Here is a 20,864-nt window from a genome sequence, read left to right on the forward strand (position 1 = left end):
GTTTGACACTGTCAGAAGGCTAAGATTCACTGCAAAGGCAATTAATGGGCCATCACAGTGAGCATGTCACACAATCAATCCAAGACTGTTGATTTTGTCTTGCAATGAAAGAAATCTTGTCTCAGAGGGCAAAATCATAGCCAAAATTGTCTCAAGGATAGTGCAGTGGAGTCACATCTGGTGGTCACAGCGCACACACACTTACTCACACATCCACATGCCCTTCTACAGGGACATATAACCCCATTTCACATGCACTCCTTTATATTTTCTAACATAAACACATTCTACCTTCACAGTAATACTTCACAGAGAGCGCGACAGGAACAGGGGGCGCAGTAGAACACACTTCTGGCACATTCCTGGCCAGTCTCTACTTCAGTGTCCCTCCCTGCTCTCTTTTTCTCTCTGTCTCTAACATTCTGTCTCTAGAAATGCAGCCTCACTCGTTTTCAAGTGCGGGTGTGTCTGGGATTGATTAGCTGCTTAATTGGAGAGATGTTGGTATGCTGAACACACACACACACACACACACAGCTTTGACAGTGAGAGAGGCATGGCAGACTATTGTAAACACACCCAAGGCTGCACCACAATCAATCAGATGCTCTCACACACTCCACACACACACATGCATCTATCATTTCTAGCACTCTGTATAAAGATATTCAAACTCTCATAAACTCCACACTCATTCCCACTCACCAACAGAAACATACCACCCAGCACTCTGAAAAATCCCCTTTTTTCTCTCTTGCTCTCTTACACACACACACACACATACACTTTAATGATCTAGTGATTCATACTTTGCCCTTCACACCCACCAACTCCCTCGTGTCAGAGCGACCGGTGATGTCAGGAGGTAGATGTCGTTTTGTCACAGCTGTGAAAAATGCTCATGAAAAAAGCAGAGAGCATTTTTATCCACTTTTTTTGTCTGTGTTTGCATCAGCGTGCATTACAACCAGGTTCATATATGATGGCGAGTAGTTATGTGCGGTTCTGAACTCACTCAGTCAAGACTGTGATTAAAGGAATGTTTTGGATTTAACATAAGCCATGACATCTGAAACGTTGTAACGATTACTGCAGACAATAATTACGACCCGCTCATCAGTTTGTAAAAACAAACAAAAGAAGTTTTTACAGTAATGCATTTATAAAGGAAACCTCTTCCCATATACACTTGTATTGCATTACAGTATTGCGATGATTGTTGTTTTCACAAACAGTATTTAACCCATAACATTCATTTGAAATTGCATTCAGTGTTGTGATAGCTAACTAAAATAGAATTTAAAAAATATTAAAAACAAAGATAAAAAATAAAACTTATACTAAAAAGCTAAAAATACTAAAAAAAAACTGACTTGGCAACTAGCTGAAGTAAAAGTTTGAAGTATTTAAATTACTACAACTAAAACTATATCAATATAAATAATGACTAAAATTAAATAGAAATATTAATATGAATAAAAATCCGAAAAGCACATGGCCAAATTCCTTAAACTAAAAAAAAAAAAAAAAAAAAAAAAGTAGACGTGACAAAAAGAGTCTAAATTACTAAAGCTTAAACTAAATTTAAAATGAAAACTAAAAATATAAAAATAAAAGCTAATTAAAAAAGACTATAATAGTAAATTATTAATACTGAGATTGCATGCATCTAAGATTTTGGTACAAGATCTAAGCTTCAGTTTGAAAAAAATTAATTAAAATCCATAATAAGCCAAATATTATTTTTGGATGCGCACAGATTGTTTTGTTGATTTTGGACATACTCCGTTTTTGAGTCTAAATCCTTTAAAAAGTCAGAGCCGTACTTTGTGGTTTTGGAATGCCAAATAAAGTTCATTACATTCACAAGCACCGCAGTTATCCTGTCATAAATATCATGAACTACCAATGAATTATGAGTCGTTTAACCGCAAAACAATATTCCACACATTACACCGTAATAGGAGGGTCTGCAAAGCAAATGATGTTTGGACGCTTGGATCAGTGTATCGCTTGACGTGCAGTCGTATACGTAAACTTTTGGACTAAGTCCTTACGCAAGCGACTACAAGAAATTATTTCTCAGTTATAGCAATTAGTAGCACTGAGTCATATCTGCACTTGTAAAAAGCTGAGTTTGTAGCTGAGTTTTATGAGATCGAAGCATGTGAGAATGTGGTTGCTTTGGTGTGTGGTTCGTTTCAGTGTGTGCGTGTGTCCGACTTGACCCCGGTCTCAGGTCTCGTTCCTGTAGCCGTGTTCTTATCAGCCGTAGACTAAATCAAAAACACGTTGTACATTATACTTTAAGCCTCTTACCCCACAGGCACAACAAAGAGAAACAATAGCCACAAAAAGAGAGAGAAATGAGAGGGAAACAAAAGGAGGAGAGGAACAACAGAATAATTAGGGGGAATGTGGAACAGATGGAGAGAGACGGGCTCCAGATTCCTGCCTCTCTCTGAGCGAAAAAAAAAAAAAGAGGGAGATAGAGACTGGGTTACAAGATATGAGACAATAGATGGGAATGGGAACGATGGATAAAAAAGGTGAGGTAGGACAAAATCTGGAAAAAAAAAGAATGAGATTAGAATCAGATCGGAGAGTGAATGGATATTCACGTCAGGCTGGGCTGAAAGGGTGGTCTGGGTTTTGTGGTTTTGGACAGATGATATGTACGAGCGAGAAAGGGTTTTGCCGTACTTGTTTGTGCGAGAGTGTATGTGCTGCCATGGGAACTGACTAACGACAGATTATTTTCGCTTTAGGAACGTGTATAAGGACTACAGACATCTGGAGTTGGCCTGCGACACTCATGACGAGGTGGACAGCTGGAAGGCCTCTCTGCTGCGAGCTGGGGTTTACCCAGAGAAAACCACAGTAAGCACAGGAACCCACTGACTTCTGTACCTGTACGCTAAACCCTGCGGCCTAAAATTTCAAAATAAAGGTTACAGTTTAAACCAAAAAGGGCTTTACAGCCGGATGCCATGAGGATCTTTATAAGCTCCACTCAGAACTCTTATTCCCTACTTCTTTACAAAACCAACAACATGTGCTGGTGCTGGAAAAGAATAGTTTAAAAATGCCCCATTTTTATCAACCCTTGAGTTCCTTTCTTTCGTGGAACACAAAAGGAGACATTCTGAAGAAAGTTCACGCTGCTCTTCTTCATACAATGAAGGCAGACCAGACCAAAAACAAAACATAAAATACAAAATACAAAAAAAGCACCATAGAAGTAGTCCATATGACATAATTTTCCAACTCTGAGTCCAAATATGCCTACTTCCCTACTATATAGATGAAAAAAAGTATGTGAAGTGAGTAATATGTACAAATTTGTGGTATTTATAACAGTAGGTGAATAGTACCTGGCTGGTCTACTGCTTTTGGTGAGTGTCAGACTTGTCCCTGTGTCCTGTGTTTTTCCTCATGCCCTTATTTGGTCTTCCTGTTCCTGTCCTTGTTTGGTGTCATCATTAGTTCATTAGTCTCCTTCTGTGTTTGATTACTCCTCACCTGTTTCAGTTTTTCCTCGTTTGATTTCCCAGTGTTCTTAAGCTTTGTGTTTCCCCGTGTCTTATGTCCGGTATTGTTTGTCTTAACCCCCGTGCTCTGTGTACTTCTGTGATCATGTCAATAAAGGGAAGGTTTTGATTGTGCTCCTCGCTCACCGAACACTGTGACCGTGAGATTCTGAATTACACATCTGATGGACACCTTACTATCAATGGTATATTCAATGAAATTCGTTCCAATTAGACAGTATCTGAAATTTCTGGTGCAGCTCTTGACTTTTTTTTTTTTGGCACCATAACTCTCAAACATAATTAGCATTTCCACATATTCAAATTTCAAAATGACTGTTTACAAGACATGAATATGAGATTCTAGCAAATGATAATGATTTTAGTTTGTTCCTCGCACAAGTCTTATGGTTTCTTAAACCTTGAACTATAGCACACAACTTATAATGCTTTTCTTGTTCTTTTTTGCACATGTTCTCATTCATTTTTATTGCATGTAAAAGAGCATCATGAACATTATGCCTAAAGTCTTCTTTTATGTTGTATAGAAGAAAGAAAACCACAGTGGTTTGGAACAACATGAGGATCTAAATGATGACAGAATGTTCATTTTTGAGTGAACTATTAAATCCAGAAAGCAAATACGCTGATCTGAAGAACCTATAAAAAAAGTATCAGCTTTTGCTCCAAAGAAACCAAATAACCAACTTTACTGAAACTTAAAGGGATAGTTCACCCAGAAAGGAAAATTCTGTCATCATTTACTCACCCTCATGTCATTCCAAACCAATGACATTTTCATTAATCTTCAAAACATAAAGATATTTTTAATGAAACCTGACAGATTTCTGTCCTTTCGTTGAAAATCTGTTCTACCAAAACTTTGCTGATTCAGAAAGTTCATTGCAAAAGGAATCCATATGAGTTTAGTGGTTTAATCCACATAAAATATGGTAAAGTAGCTGTACTTGCATGTCTGAGCTTTCATTGCTCATATTTGATGTCCTTTATTTATGTGTGTTGATGAAAGTTTGTGTGAAAAAAAATCTGTTCATCACACTGTATAAAGCGATCATGTCTATTGGATTAAAACGCTCGAATCATATGAATTACTTTCACGATGTCTTTATGAACTTTCTGAAGCATCAGTTGTGGTCAGGGCAGTCCTTAGGGCGGTGCAACTGGTGCGGTTGCACCGGGCCTCGTGCTTTCAGTGGGCCCTGCGGTGAACGGACAACACCCTCCCACCACCACACACACGGAACGCAATTGCGAATGGACCGAGGGGGGCCCCGGTCCCTAACTCGCACCGGGCCCCGCGTCTGCTAAGGACGGCCCTGATTGTGGTGGAATGAATTTTCAGGGTAGGAAAAAAAATATCTTCATTTGTGTTTCGAAGATGAACCCAAAAGTACGGGTTTTGAACGTGATGAGTAAATGATGACAGAATTTTCATTTTTGGGTGAACATTCTCTTTAAGCACTTCAAAGAACCATTGAAGAACCTTTATTTTTAATGTGCACCAGTCTTCACAAGCTGCAGTGTTCTAAGAAACATAAAGATATTATACATTCACATAATAACGTGGTCCACATGGAATCTATGCACAGGGCGCTTTGCAGAAACCTCCACTGATTCCTGCAGAACTGGAGAACCTCGTGCTCATAAATGTTTAACACATTTCATATTTTATTGCACATGATTCTACAGCTTTTTTGCCCCAAAATAAGTGCATAAAAAGTCCACCGATTCCATCTATACCTTCTAATAACTATGCACTGTAGTTTGGATAACTCTTGCTCCTGTAGCATTTCTATGTGTGTGTTTAACACTGCGGCTTCATGGTGGCTGTGCTCTGGGGTCAGGAGCTCTGCTGCATTCCTCAGCTCTTGTGTCACACCATGGAGGTTCAGGGAAGGAGGGGGCTTTGAGCTCTGTTTCTAATCAGTTCCCTTGCCTTTATTTCTTCACCGCCTTCCATCCCCTTCTTTCTGACTTTATGTATGCTTTGGAGCAACATGTTGAGTGATGTCACAGTTCTGTCAGGGTTCCCCATAATTCGCTCTGACAGAAGTCTACCACACCCCCTTCGACACTCACTGAAGTAAAACTCGTTTTTTCCTTGCCCCCCCCCCCCAAACATCTCTTTTCCAGCTTGGTTCTCTTTATGTAGGTGCACTCATTGCCCTCTGAAGCATCTTTGTCATCCCTCAATATTGACAGTACATTTCCTATCCAGTTTTGCCCACATCTTCCTCTGTCTTTTTTCTGATTGTCAGGTGGATGGAGAGGGTTCAGGCCAGGCGGAGAGCTTCTCCATGGACCCTCAGCTAGAGCGTCAGGTCGAAACCATCCGCAACCTGGTTGACTCGTACATGAGCATCGTCTACAAAAGCATCCGAGACCTGATGCCCAAGACCATCATGCACCTCGTCATCAACAATGTAATAAAAAATATAAAATCAAACCAGTAAAACTTTTTTATGTAAGATGCAGATATGTATTCATTCATCCATTTGTATTATATAAAAATAACCCATATCATGTTAACATTAGGTCTCCCCAGCAGGGACATTTGTTTTACATTAGAATTTTATTTACAGTATTTATTACATTATTATATCATTTATTAATCTTAGCAACCAATTTACTGTACAATTTTAAAGCTTTATAGTAAGTATACCTCAAGGTGTATTAAAAATATTATACTTCCATACACAATAAATTAAATTATTCAAATATCTAAGTATAGTAATCTATACATTTAAAGTATATACTTCTATAAAATATATAAATATTTGAGAACTGGCTTGTACACAAATTGTAAAAGAAATAGTATTTCAAATCTAGGTTGGGTTAGTATGAAAATGTGTAATTCCCAGACTTTTGCTCAGCAAGAAAATCATGTTTTAAGGCAGTATTGTGCAAATATATTGGCATATTTCAAAATATTTTTTGAACTTGACAGAGTTTTAACACCATGGAACACTACCTGGTCAGTTTTCAATGTAATTCATTTTGCCATCTTTTTGGCCTACTTCATTTATGTTTCAAAATCAATTCCAGAGTAGTTTCACTGTGGTTTTATACTGACTTAAGGACTTTATACATTATTTATACATTTTAATAACACAATGGAACAAGCTGCAACACAACAGAAACAAGCCACAACAGAACGAAATTAGCACGAAACAACGAAATTAGTCCTATGCGTTGTATTGTGGCGATTTCGTTGTGTTGTGGAGATTCCTTTGTATTTTGCACTACTGTCCCACCGTAGTTATTGGTATAGCTATCGATAAAGTTAACATTCTTGGTTTACACATATTTGTGTGGATGATGTGTGAGTAGTTCACTATTCGGCTAGTCATGTGATCTTAACATTGCGGCCACATTGAAAGAGGGACAGACCATCTAATGCAGAGTAAAATAGCATTTTAGGCCACGAATATGACTGTGCCATCATCTAACTGTATATAACTTTAAGTCCTGTTCCTTTTTTATGTGAAAACTATGTTCTCTACCCATAGGTTGAGGAGTTTATCCACTCTGAGTTGCTGGCTCAGTTGTACTCTTCAGGAGATCAGTACTCTCTGATGGATGAGTCTCGTGAACAGGCCCTGCGCAGAGAGGAGGTGCTGCGCACCCACGCCGCCCTGAAGGAGGCACTAAACATAATCACTGACATCTCCACCTCTACCATCTCCACCCCGTTGCCACCACCAGTAGATAACTCTTGGCTCCATGGTGGCTCGCTACACCGAAGGTACCTCACATATCCACTTTCTGTTCAAGGTGTCTCCATCATCACTCCACCTCATCCAGCAGTGCTGTTCTTTACTTGACCCTTAGAATTGAATCTGTACTCCAGCACATAATTTATGGTGGGCCGTTGGCACTCAGATGGACTGAATCACAAGGATTTCTGGAAATATAATGGAATTTTCATGGTGTTTTCCAGGCTTAGGAAAAACTGATTGAGATTAATAATAAATTAAAAGTCATGGAAAATTGCTTCATACTCTTGTGTAGAGTGTTATCAGATGCGAGCGAGTCATTTTTTGGGGGGCGGTTCTTTTCAATGAATCGTTGAACCAGTTCATATCAGTCTGAATAATTTCTTAGTGAATCATTCTGAATTAAAATGATTCTTTCAAATCCTTGTCCGGTAACTACAAGTGACTGCAAATAAAATTAACTGGTAATGGAAATGTTATGGCCCACCCAAACAGCTAATGCATCCCTCATTCTCGTTCTCTCTCAGGTCTTCTCCAGGTTATAGTGTGCCTAAGAAGCATCCTGCTCCGCCTGCTCCTTCGTTAACAGTTCGCTTGGACACTCCTGCCCCACCTTTCTCCAACAGCACGGACACCACCAACACTACCAGCCGCCCCAAACGTGTCCCTCCTAGTGTTCCCAGGTAAAAATTAACCCATTTGTCCTGAAGGCACACTAGCAGCATCAGACCATGGCTAGTTCAATTTCAACAAACATAATTTCTGCACAGCATGATTCATCAAACGATGTTTATCTACTGTAGGAAAGGGAATTCACGTGTGATCCTCCATCAACAACACAGCTGAATAAACTTTAGATTAATAAAGTACCCAGTGACTAGAGGGCTTGAATCAGGTGTGTCAGCACTGAAATAGGCTGAATATTTTAAACGAACCCAGTGACCTGTAACTTCACCGTATTTGAACAGTTTTCCTAGCTTGAAAGCTGTGGTGGACTTGTGGTTTCCCCTTTCCCAGGTTCCATCTTCCGTGAATCCATGGTGTTGCAAACTACTTATGAACCAAGGAGGTCTATAAAGGTGTGGTCACCTTAGTGTTATTGGTGACACTTTAGTTTATGGACCAATTTTCACTGTTAACTTGTTGCTTACTAGCATATTGGCTGTTTATTAGTACTTATGAAGCTTATATTAATGCCTTATTCTGCTTGACCATATTTTAGATCCCTTAATCCCTTAGATCCCTTTGGGGGAAGTTGTGGCCTAATGGTTAGAGAGTCAGACTCGTAATCCAAAGGTTGCGTGTTCGAGTCTCGGGCCGGCAGGGATTGTAGGTGGGGGGAGTGAATGTCCAGCGCTCTCTCTCCACCCTCAATACCACGACTGAGGTGCCCTTGAGCAAGGCACCGAACCCCCAACTGCTCCCCGGGCGCCGCAGCATAAATGGCTGCCCACTGCTCCGGGTGTGTGTTCACGGTGTGTGTGTGTTCACTGCTGTGTGTGCACTTTGGATGGGTTAAATGCAGAGCACGAATTCCGAGTATGGGTCACCATACTTGGCCGTATGTAACTTCACTTCACTTCACTTAATTCTAACGCATACCTAAACATAACAACTACTTTATTAACTATTAATAAGCAGGAAATTGAGGCAAAAATCATAGTTAATAATTACTTAATACTGAGAAATGGTCCCCAAACTATAGTGTGGGTGCAAAATTTTGTGTGCATAAAAGGTCCATTGTGTGGTGTACAGTATTGCTGCTTTTCCACTGCATGGTACGGCAAGGTACGGTTCGGTACGGTTCACTTTTGGGGGGTTTTCCACTGGGTACAGTACTGGTACCTGGTACTTTTTTCAGTACCACCTCGGTTGAGGTTCTAAGCGAACCGTACCATTACCAAAACGTGACGTGTAAACTCTGCTGATCACTGATTGGCCAGAGAAAATCGTCACTGTCTGCGTCATTGAACTTGCAACACGAGACACAACAGACCCGCTAGATTTAAATCAGTACAGCCAGCGAAGAATCGAACGCAACTGTTTTGAATGAGCGCAACTTTTTTTAACAACCAAAAAATGTATGTTTCGTTGTTTGTTGAGGAAGTACATACGTTCCTCTCGTTGATAGCCGAGGAGCGGATCCAGCGAGAGCTTGATGGAGCGACGCGGAATAAAAACGTTTTTCAGGAGTCACGGCAGTAGAGGTGCCGCAACTATAATGACGTGAATAATCCCGCCCACTCTAAAGCGGTAGTAAACTGCAGTGGAAACTAGGGGTGGCACGGTACATTTATTCGGTGCATGAGACCTTACAACGAATACAGGCAATTCACCCCCAATCCAGAAGGGGGCGCCCGCAGCAATGCAACGCTGTTTGATAACCGCCAGCAGAAGAACAGCGAATGCCGTGAGTTGCGCGCTTGAAAACAAAGCCCACTAAACAGTGGCCATGTGCTGATTCTGATTCTCTCATATAGACTGACAAAGGAGTATACTTTACAGGTGCCTTAGAATGCATTGATACAATATTTTAAATTGTTCTCTGATATCTACATAGAAGGTATGTGGCTTAGGTAAGGGCAAAAATTCTCCAGAAATAGTTTTACATGTTGATTTACAACCCTAAGCTTTCTCCCCAGAAACCGAGCATAGTAGATTTGTTGTTTTGTACCTGCTGTACTGAAATCGTATCGAACCGTGACCCCCGAACCGAGGTACGTACCGAACCGTGATATCTGTGTACCTTGCCACCCCTAGTGGAAAAGCAAACCGAGCCGTACTGAGCCGTGCCGAGTAGTGATGGGAAGTTCGGATCATTTTACTGACTCGGACCTTTGAGTCTCGTTCAGCAAAATTAACGAATCTTTTTTCGAGTCCTTTAGTTAATTTCGTTCATTTTAGCAAAATATAATTTAAATTTTACGTGCTACTTCCCTAACACATCTACTACTTATGCAAACGTTGATCACACTACAAACAATACAAAACTATAATGGTATATGAAACAGAAAAACATTTTTTTATTGTTTACCTGGGTCTTTAGTCTATGATTAGCTCACCTCACCTCTTCTCTTATCTGAAAAGTCTTCGGGTTTGAGTTGTTCGTTCATCACGTTACAACCCCATAAACTTAACCAATGCAGTCAGAGCCGGAAATAGAATTGATTAGTTCATCTCCCGAGTCTTCGGGTTTGAATCGTTCGTTCATCACGTGAAAGCCTCATAAACTAAACCTATGCAGTCAGAGCCGGAAAGAGAATTGATTAGTTGATCTTTCGAGTCGTTCGTTCGTCGTCCCACAAGGCTCAATTCTTGCACTGCTCTTCTTTAGCCTGTATATGCTCCCACTAATTCAGATAATGAGGAAGAACCAAATTGCCTATCACAGCTATGCTGATGATACCCAAATTTACCTAGCCTTATCTCCAAATGACTATAGCCCCATTGACTCCCTCTGCCAATGCATTGATGAAATTAACAGCTGGATGTGCCAGAACTTTCTTCAGTTAAACAAGGAGAAAACTGAAGTCATTGCATTTGGAAACAAAGATGAAGTTCTCAAGGTGAATGCATACCTTGATTCTAGGGGTCAAACAACTAAAAATCAAGTCAAAAATCTTGGGGTGATTCTGGAGACAGACCTTAGTTTTAGTAGTCATGTCAAAGCAGTAACTAAATCAGCATACTATCATCTCAAAAACATTGCAAGAATTAGATGTTTTGTTTCCAGTCAAGACTTGGAGAAACTTGTTCATGCCTTTATCACCAGCAGGGTGGATTACTGTAATGGTCTCCTCACCGGCCTTCCAAAGAAGACCATTAGACAACTGCAGCTCATCCAGAACGCTGCTGCCAGGATTCTGACTAGAACCAGAAAATCTGAGCATATCACACCAGTCCTCAGGTCCTTACACTGGCTTCCAGTTACATTTAGGATTGATTTTAAAGTACTTTTACTCGTTTATAAATCTCTCAATGGCCCAGGACCTAAATACATTGCTGATATGCTCACTGAATATAAACCGAATAGACCACTCAGATCATTAGGATCGAGTCAGTTAGAAATACCAAGGGTTCACACAAAACAAGGGGAGTCCGCTTTTAGCTATTATGCCTCCCGCAGTTGGAACCAGCTTCCAGAAGAGATCAGATGTGCTAAAACATTAGCCATATTTAAATCCTGACTCAAACTCATCTGTTTAACTGTGCATTTGTTGAATGAGCACTGTGCTATATGTCCGAACTGACTGCACGGAAATTTATGTATAATCATTTTCTATTCTTAACTGTTTTAAATTAATTTTAAATCAATTTCTATATCATTTTAAAATGACTTGTTTTTATTATTATTTTTAATTCCTTGTTTTTATTGCTGTGATTATTATTTTTAATGACTATTATTTCACTTTCTTTTATGTAAAGCACTTTGAATTACCACTGTGTATGAAATGTGCTATATAAATAAACTTGCCTTGCCTAATTACTCACCCTCATGTCGTTCCAAACCTGTAAGACCTTTGTTCAACTTTGGAACACAAATTAAGATATTTTTTGTTGAAATCCGAGACCTTTCTGACCCTGCATAGACAGCAATGCAACTACCACGTTCAAGGCCAAGAAAGGTAGTAAGGACTTTGTTAAAAATAGTCCATGTGACATCAGTGGTTCAACCGCAATTTTATGAAGCTACGAGAATACTTTTTGTATGCAAAGAAAACAAAAATAACGACTTTATTCAACAATTTAATCTCTTCCGTGTCAGTCTTCGCCATGCGTTCAGGAGAATACCACGACGCATGCACTACGCCTTGTTTGGCATCAGAGGAATGCATATGCATGCGTTGTGGAACTGTCATGAACGTGCGTCAAAGACTGATCATGGAAGAGAAGAAATTGTTGAATAATTTATTTATTTTTTCGCACAAATAGTGTTCTTGTAGCTTCATAAAAATACGTTGAACCACTGATGTCACAGTCTATTTTAACGATGTCTTTACTACCTTTCTGGGCCTTGAATGTTTCAGTTGCGTTGCTGTCTATGAAGGGTCAGAAAGCTCTCAGATTTCTTTTTTTGTTAACAACTGTTTATTGAAATTTTATTCTGTGGAACAGTAGTACAAAACAAAAAGCAGCTATACAAATTTTTAACCCATCCCACCCCTTGGTAGACTTATAATAAAAATATATATAATAAAAATATATTAATTAATATTAATAGATAAACAAATAACAATAAAATTAAAAATCTTAAAAAGATTTTAGAAAAGAAGTCACAACATTAAAAGCTGAACGAATTAACAGTTTACACGTTAGATCCATGTATACGAGAAGTAGAGAGTTCCATCGAGATAATGTCACAGACAAATACACAGTCCAGGTTCGTCTGTCCGTTGTGTGAGGAGGATTCCAACGGTTGACCTTGCTGTGAGAGCAGTTAACAGTAAAGATCTTTGTTGGACGGACAAGGTGAGGTCCCACAAGTCATTCGTGAAAAAAGGGTGCAGAGTCAAAAAGCTCTCAGATTTCATCAAAAATATCTTAATTTGTGTTCTGAAGATAAATGAAGGTTGTACGTGTTTGGAACAACATGAGGGTGAGTAAATAATGACAAAGTATTCATTTTTGGATGAACTATCCCTTTAATAGTATGAACAAACACAGGTGCTCGACACAAACACACTAAGACGTTTGATCCTTTGTAGAGAAGTTACTAGCAATTAAAAAGGTCTGTACTAGTTTAAACCAGAGTTGTGAGTATCTCTGAACTCCCTCCCCTCCCACAAGCACTCATCAACACGCCATATATTGTTCTTGCCATCTCCAGCAGTTCGTTGTAATTCTCTGTCACCTATATCTTTTTTGTCTGTTAAATCTGACTGTGTGCAAACAGTATGTGCATACTCTGCTGATGATGAAATTTACATCATGCATACACATAAAAACTGAAGTATACTTTGTGTTTAACTAATTTAGTTTGGTTGCACAAGCCTGTCATCTCATAATCGGACTGAATGTACAAAATATTTCCTGGCAAAGCTTTATTTCTGTTCATCAGAATGTATTTAAATTAAATTGTACATTTACAATTATAACTTATGATCAATATTACATTTTTATTCACACACCCCCAAATCAGAATGTCAGAAAGTGCACAGTTGCAAGAAACCCCTTAAGTTAAGAAAGCCCTTAGTTATGATTATAAGTTATTATCACTAAGGGTTTTTCTTGCAACCAGCTGCACGGTTTCCCACTGGTAATTATGGCATTGTGGTGGCGTTCATGTGCATTCGTCTCATAAATATGATCATTCCAGCATGACTTTATGACAGCATATGATTGTTAAAAAAATATTTAAGATCCGCTAGTTCTGCTATCCTTCCCAAATGTTGGGATTTATGCTCATAGTGAACACGACTAATAGGACTTTCCGTGTCCAGAGAGCAAGGCTTGTTCTTGGATCCATGTTTAGGATTAGTCTCAAAGCAGTGCACTCAGAGACCAGAACTCTTTGTGAAATATATGCATACCTACCTTCACATGCATGATAGATGAGACCACGTGCTCACTGGTCCCAAAACTACAGCACTAGATCACAGACACTGCTGTCTCCACGCTGTATGGTCTTGAGTGTAAAGGAAAAAGAAACTTTAACCTGAACAGATCTCATTGCTCATTGCATTTTTACATTTGAAGGCTTTTAAAAAGCATGCTAATTTTCAAGGAGCAGTGAAAGTATTCACTGCAGGCAAATCTCACACAAATGGTCAAGAAATGTCAAAATCATATATATTTCACACAGCAAGATTTAGTACATTTACACATCATGCTAGTGATTGTGTACTTTTTGTACTGCCTTTGATTTGATTTTTAATACACAAAAATCATGTTGTCTGGATGAGTTCAGTTGTATTACAGCTAAGAGATTTTGTTTCTTTTTTTCATTTGCATAATATTGTTTAAAAATGAAATACATAAATTAAATATTGATATTACATTTCTATTAGTAGAATATATATTTCTAATAAATTGTATTATAGTATATATTTTATTGCAATATTTTTCAATTAGAATTATATTTTTTATAATTGTTTATAAATGTATAATTTTGTTTGTGTATTATAAGATATGATTTCAATATTTTACATACTCTCTTTATAGTAATGATAATTAGTTGTAATAATTCATCCAAATCTTGATGCTAAAAATAGGGTTTTGCTTAGTCTAAAAGTCATTTTGGTGGGGAATATGATCTGGACGTTTATTAGCGAGTCTCACACATGACTTGAGTTGGGTGGAGGTCTTGTTGAAAATGTGTTTTTCATATTTGATTCCCCAGTTTGAGTGCAGACAGTCCCTATTCTCTTCCTCTCTTTCTGGCTCTTGTCTTGTTTGAATATCAAGAGTCCAATCACATGAAGGCTTCTCATATTTCTTACAGCTCTTTGATTATTGTGTTTTATGGATATCTGTGTTTCATATTTCATATGAACAAGAATAAACCAAACCAGAAGCATGTCTTCATTAAAGGAGCGCTGAGGGTTAGGATCAACTTCCTGTTCAAACCGTCTTATCAGTATTCACAAACTGACCGTATCTTTTTCTTTCTCACCATTCCAGTGGCGTTCGCTTCTTTCAACACTCTCTTCGGTTTTTCCCCCGTGACCGTTCCTTTTCTCGCTCTCTCATTCCTTACCTTCACTTTTTGGCCCATTTTCCCTTTCTTTTCTGCCTCATTTCCTTTGTGTTTAGAAACGGGGCTGTTTGGACCTCCACCCTTTTTCTCCTGCTTTTTCTGTCTCTCACTTTCTCCCCCCGTCGCCCCTTTCTCCCACTCACTTTTTCACATTTCCTCTCACCATCACTCATCCCGACTCTCCAACTTTCCCTCTCTTTCCTTCCACCCCCATTCCCCTTGTCTTTTTTCTCCTTCACTTTTTGCAGAACTCATTTGAACCTTTTCACAGTCCTGCAGTTGTCTTCAGCGTGACCCCGACCAGAGCGGGCCTGACTGAATCTGAAGACCTAGGCAGCATTTCTGGGCACTAAAATGGCAGTTCTGAGACACCGCCAGCATCTCATCAAGCAACGTTCCTCTCTCGCACCTCATCCACTCCTCCAATTACACATTCTTGTACTTTTAACTTTCTTTCTGTCTTCCAGTAAACCCCTGGCATTTCCAGGCTGCTAGATCTCGCATGTTTCCTCAAGCGTTGTTTTGCTTTTTTTCCGTCGTCTCCGTCCTTTCTTTTTCTTTCTGTGAAACCACAGTCCTGGACTCACCACAGCACAGGAAAAATAAAAGCCACTCTCTTCTCTTTCCCATCCCAGAGAGCTGCTCCCTCTGCCAGCTCCATTAGAGAGTGAGATTCCTGCGTCTCCACAGGGATCTTTCCAGGACCAACTCTGCAGGAATGCTGGACTCATATTCCCCTTACACACACTCACACACAAATTCAAGATGTTCCGACACCGTAGCTTGCGATTGTAACATGGTCAGAGCACAATAATGAGCTCTTTTGGGCCTAATTAAAGGTGATGTGTCACTTTTTCAATGTTACAATACTTCTATTCGAGCGTAAGATGTGGAGACGTAGATTTCCCTAAAACATTGTCACAGTGGCGCTGTCAAAATTTTGCTCTGTTCGTTTGAGCAACCTGACCAGAACAGCACAGAATCATTAGCTTAACCAATTACTTGTGTTTGTGGCGGGACTTTTCTGAAATCACAAACTTTAGTTTTAAGAACTGCTAGTAATTACTGCTATTAAAGTTTGGAAAATTCTTAAAAAAGACACTCTTACAGAAAAACTGTAAAACTTTACGGTAAGGTCAAAACTAGTTAATGCAGTAGGTATCACAACTAAACAAACAACAATTACTCTTCTAGGTTAATGTTAATTTATAAATATACTATCGTATATAATGTATACACCACATTTCAAACGTCTGGGGTCAGTAAGATTTTTTCAAATATTTTTTTAGTAAGCCTCTTATGCCCACCAAGGCTGCAGTTATTTGATTACGAATATTGTATAAACAGTAATATTGTGAAATTTTCTATTTTAATATATTTTAAAATGTAATTTATTCTTGTGATGCAAAGCTGAATTTTTAGCATCATTACTTTAGGCTTCAGTGTCACATGATCCTTCAGAAATCATTCTAATATGCTGATTTGCTTCTCAAAAAACGTTTATTGTTTATTATTATCAGTGTTGAAAACAGTTGCGCTGTTTAATGTATTTCTGGAAATGTAGATAACTATGTTTTAGATTCAAGAGAACAGTCAATCTTTTGTGACATTATAAATGTATTTTCTGTCACTTTCGTTCAACTTATTGCATCCTTGATGAATAATAGTAATAATTTCTTTCTGACCCCAAACTTTTAAATGGTAGCGAATGCAAAACTACCCTAAATTAATAAATGCTGTAAATGTATTGTGAATTCATGATTACTATACATTAAGAAATGTAAACAAATTGAACCTTAATGCAAAGAATCACTGAAAAACAAACTAGTAAGCACGTATGCAATAAAAAGTCTGGATATTTTCACAATTATGGGTTTACATTGTGTTCTTTTGTTTTTTGTTGTTCAGATTTTTGTGTATGACTCGCAGCAAATCAGCAGGGTTTAGTATTTATTTGTAGCCCATCTAAAGAAAAATAATTTTTGTGATGTTCTCAGTCCATTTGTGTTCATTTTGCTTTAATTTTCCCAAAACTCGCAGGCAATTGTAAACACATGCAGACATCTAAAGCAGAGCAGTTTATGGGAGATTGTTGTTATTTCCATTAGCAGTGACCTATGGCAGTCTGTTCTGACAGCTCAGTTTATGTGTAATGTGTTGCAGGAGACAGCCACCGGCGGTGCCCACTCAACAGCCACACTGAGACACGAATGCCCACCTGTGAGAGAATAAGCACCAACGACAAGAACTGCTTGAATTTTCATTAAGACTACTGCAAAGATTCTTACACACAGTGAAAAACTATCAAAACAGATTTTGGTGTAGCAAAGCTGATCTCCAGATGGTCTTTTTGCTCACAGATTCTGCTTTTGGTGGTGAGTTTGAGCCCTGTGCTGAGGTTTGTTACTGTTTTGTACATATGTTCATGTTTGCAATGCGAGTTCAGCTCTTTATCAGGCTTAAATAAAAAGCATTTTGGGATTTTGTAAATACTGTGTGCTTTAGTCCAACATTTTCCTGTAGTTAGTGGGGTTTACTACATCAAGCATCACTGTTATAATTGCTCACGGTTAGTGATTGCTATCTGAACCAACCCCTAATCCTGAGTTTAAAACTTAAGCGTGTAATTTCTCACACTGGTTGTGCTACAGGATTTATATCTCAAATCGTGCAGCTTGTAAAGGAACCACCCACAATAACCTTGCATTTCCAGCAATTTCAAGTGAGAATTTCCAGCAGCACTCTCGTTTTCTGAAAATGTGGGAAAAAAACATTGTTAATCTTATTTTGCCAAACATAACTTCATTAATTTATAAAAAGTTTACCATTTACAAGATGCTCTTTTTGCACAGAATGCTTTAATTTGGCAACTTTTTTGCAGTGTCACACAGACTGTTTATATAAGCTGTTATTCTGTTAGTTATAAATGATACTACAGAAACAAGCCAACAAAGGCTTATTATATTCTATCAATTGAACACTGGCAAAAATGTCCTGCTGCTATGCCGTTCCACATGAACAACAATTAAAGCTGCAGAAATACCTGGGACCGACTGACATCTTGTGGGCAACAGCTTGTCCAGAACAGTTTCGTCCCTTGCAAATTTTCTATCACCTCCATTGAAATAAAAAAAGGCAATTTATAGAAATTCAGCTACTGAAAAAAAAAAAAAAAATTACTATTTTATATATATATATATATATATGTGTACATATTTTTAACTGTGTGAGTATATATATATTTACATATATATAGAAATAAATACATATACAATGCAGTGAGCATGTTAAAATATTAGCATTAAAAACAATTAAAACCATTCAAACTTTTATTCAAGCAAGTCCAGAATATGTACATTTATATAGAAACACTGTTAAAAAGAATTCCCTACTTCCATATCAATTATTTTAAAATCACAAAACATGTATCGATCATACCCCAAAATCTAAATTATATTATTTGCCCAAAAAGTCTATTTTTAGGGGTTTGTTTTCTTTAAGCAAAAGAACAAAAATCTCACTTTATAATTTTTTAATTTAACACTTTATTACCTTTTTAATTTGTGTTAAATGTGGCCTAGACATCTTTTCTTGAGGCTCACCCATTTAATAATTTAGTTTTATTTTATACTGGCAAAATTAAATGAACTTTCGCAGTAACTGTTCCTATTCTTCCCTGAGCTTAAAGGCACAGCTTATCCAAAAATAAAAATCATTTCCTCACTTTTTCAACCTGTTTGACTTTCTTCAATGGAACACTAAAGAATGTGTCTGTGCAATGGAAGTCAAAGGTAAACAAAACTGTTACCAATATTCCCCAAAACATTTTCTTTCATGTTCCACAGAAAAAAGCAAACCGCACAAGGTTTGTAATGACATGAAGATAAGAAAATGACGACAGATGATTAATTTTTAGTTGAACTATCTCTTTAAGAAAAGTGCAAAAGACTCTCAAAATCATCCCTCCAAAGGGAGTATCAAAAAAAGCATAAATTAAAATCGTCTTAAAACCCTGCATTTTCAATTCAAGAAGTGGGACAGGTCCTCTCTAATCTCTGCCTCGTCCCAAGGACCGTGGATGTTGTCCTTGTGCCTCTGCAGGTGGACCAGTAACAGTGGACAGACTAAAGTTAATGTTAACAGAGCCAGTGAGAGGAGAAGAGCCCCCTCAGGCCACAGGCTCCCCAGACCCCCGACTCCAGCCAGACACACCAGCACCGCTGCGCATGGGAAGCTCCACTCTGCCTTCTCCCGCATGCGGTGCAGCAGGCAGGGCCACAGAGCGAACACCAGGAGGGCACAGCTCAGCATGGTGAAGGTATGCAGGGCGCCAGGCAGCCGGGACGCCAGGCACACCGACCCGAAAAGAGCCGCATTGAGGGAAAGACTCCCTGGCGGACTGGGCTGAGCATACGGGAAGGACACCAAGTGAGCCAAGAGCATCACGGCTGACATGGCGTACACAGTATCTGTACTAACCGACTCGGTTAGAGTCTTTAAAACAGGTGAAAACCCGAAGGTAAACGCCAGAAAGATGGTTACACTCTGCAGGTCTGCAAGGCGTGTTTGCTCCCGATCACAAGAGCCTCCCAGGGTCTCGTAGAGTCTGTATCCCAGCAGAGCACAGCCTAGACAGACCCAGAGCACCGCGGATGGCACCAGGTCTCCCTGCTCCATATAAGACCATAATGCGAGGAAGACGGCCACGCAGGACACCTGCTGTGCAATGAGCCCCGTCTCGCGCACCACCGCCCAGTAACGGTACTGACGCACTCGGATGTTGCGCCGCAGCTCCTCCAGAAAGCGTCGGTCCACATAATTGTCCGGGAAAGGCTGGCGTTCATATAGGACTTTACGCCACGGGATGGCTGCAGGAGCTCCCGGACCACTGTCTGCCCCCATCACCTGTCAAAACTGACAATACACAAACCAGCATCACTACATACATACATCTTTTTATAGGATGTAAAACTGTCTTCTGATCACCAATGAAACCATATGTAAATTCATTAATAAAAAAAACATCATACATAAAAAGAGAAATAAAATTCTTTTTTAAATGCCACAAATCTTTGAGCAACAAATCTACATTATTACCTATAATCAATATATTATTACGCAAATATTCAACCTTTTTGTTCAGCTTTACTTATTAACCTTTATTAAACACAAACAATAAATCCAAGCAGCATGAATATTTATGTAAGTGATTTTTAATAAATTAAATGGTGTAGAAACAATTTTCACACAGAATCTGTTAGTAAATTTCACAAGTAATTACAAAGAAACGGCAAGTAACACTGAATTAAACATGATGTTTTAAAAAGACTAATAACGTTAGGATTTTCTTGTAAAATGTACTTCAATAATCTGTTTGATTTTACGGTTTTAATTTTTACGGTGCATAAATAAACTGTTCAAATCATTTTTAAATGCCACAGAAATATTCATTTTGTGCAAGTTAACCTACTGATAATCAAAATATTATTGCATGAAAATTCAGCCTTTGTTGGGCTCTAGACTGAGCTTCTCGCGCAGGAGATTCGACCGATAAGTGTGTGTGGAGACAAACTATGTTCATTCATATTGAATACATTAAGGGTTTAACCCCATATAAATGTAATGTCTTACCGAAACAGCAGGGGCTTCTCTCTTTACCCACTGCTGTCATGCCATCACACGCCGGAAGTGACGAACCGATTGTAGCGTTTGGTGAAGAGCGCCACCTGCAGGCTTTCTCTCACAACCTCCTGTGAATGAAGAGTGGGGCAGTACCACAAGATTATTCTCTCATATAATCTCATGATTTTAAGTGGGTCTATCTGAAAATATGAACGTAAAAAATAATGTTAAACATTTCATAAAATGTAATTATTTTATTATGCTTTCTAAATACTGGTC

General features: G+C 38.7%; 2 protein-coding genes across 4 annotated transcripts in view; one reads left to right on the top strand and one right to left on the bottom strand.

Moving 5' to 3' along the window:
* Positions 1-18,123, top strand: part of LOC306880701 (dynamin-2-like) — a 52,117-nt gene extending 33,994 nt beyond the window's left edge. Inside the window, exons 18-22 of one of the 3 annotated variants that reach the window (XR_013785097.1) lie at positions 2,769-2,880; positions 5,810-5,974; positions 7,061-7,296; positions 7,795-7,950; positions 17,127-17,450. Coding sequence is in view for 2 of the 3 variants with exons in the window: in XM_079434422.1 (XP_079290548.1) it covers positions 2,769-2,880; positions 5,810-5,974; positions 7,061-7,296; positions 7,795-7,950; positions 17,127-17,166 (709 nt within the window). In the remaining variant the exon portion in view is untranslated. Of the gene's footprint in view, positions 1-2,768; positions 2,881-5,809; positions 5,975-7,060; positions 7,297-7,794; positions 7,951-17,126 lie in introns of all 3 variants that reach the window. The other 2 variants (XM_079434422.1, XM_079434421.1) reach the window with 2 other exon arrangements.
* A 159-nt stretch (positions 18,124-18,282) lies between these two features.
* On the bottom strand, positions 18,283-20,653 carry LOC306880309 (phosphatidylinositol N-acetylglucosaminyltransferase subunit C-like). Its single transcript, XM_079433766.1, has 2 exons — positions 20,595-20,653; positions 18,283-19,877 (listed from the first exon to the last, which is right to left on the bottom strand). The coding sequence occupies exon 2, from the start codon at positions 19,863-19,865 to the stop codon at positions 18,984-18,986; it is 882 nt and encodes a 293-aa protein (XP_079289892.1). The 5' UTR covers positions 19,866-19,877; positions 20,595-20,653; the 3' UTR covers positions 18,283-18,983.
* Positions 20,654-20,864: the final 211 nt, after the last annotated feature.

The sequence above is a fragment of the Barbus barbus genome (genome assembly GCF_936440315.1).
Source record: "Barbus barbus genome assembly, chromosome: 14".
Taxonomy (NCBI): Eukaryota; Metazoa; Chordata; class Actinopteri; order Cypriniformes; family Cyprinidae; genus Barbus; species Barbus barbus.

What these genes read in the sequence shown, in the direction of transcription:
- LOC306880309 (XM_079433766.1), bottom strand. Translation starts at nt 19,865, where the DNA reads ATGGGGGCAGACAGTGGTCCGGGAGCTCCTGCAGCCATCCCGTGGCGT.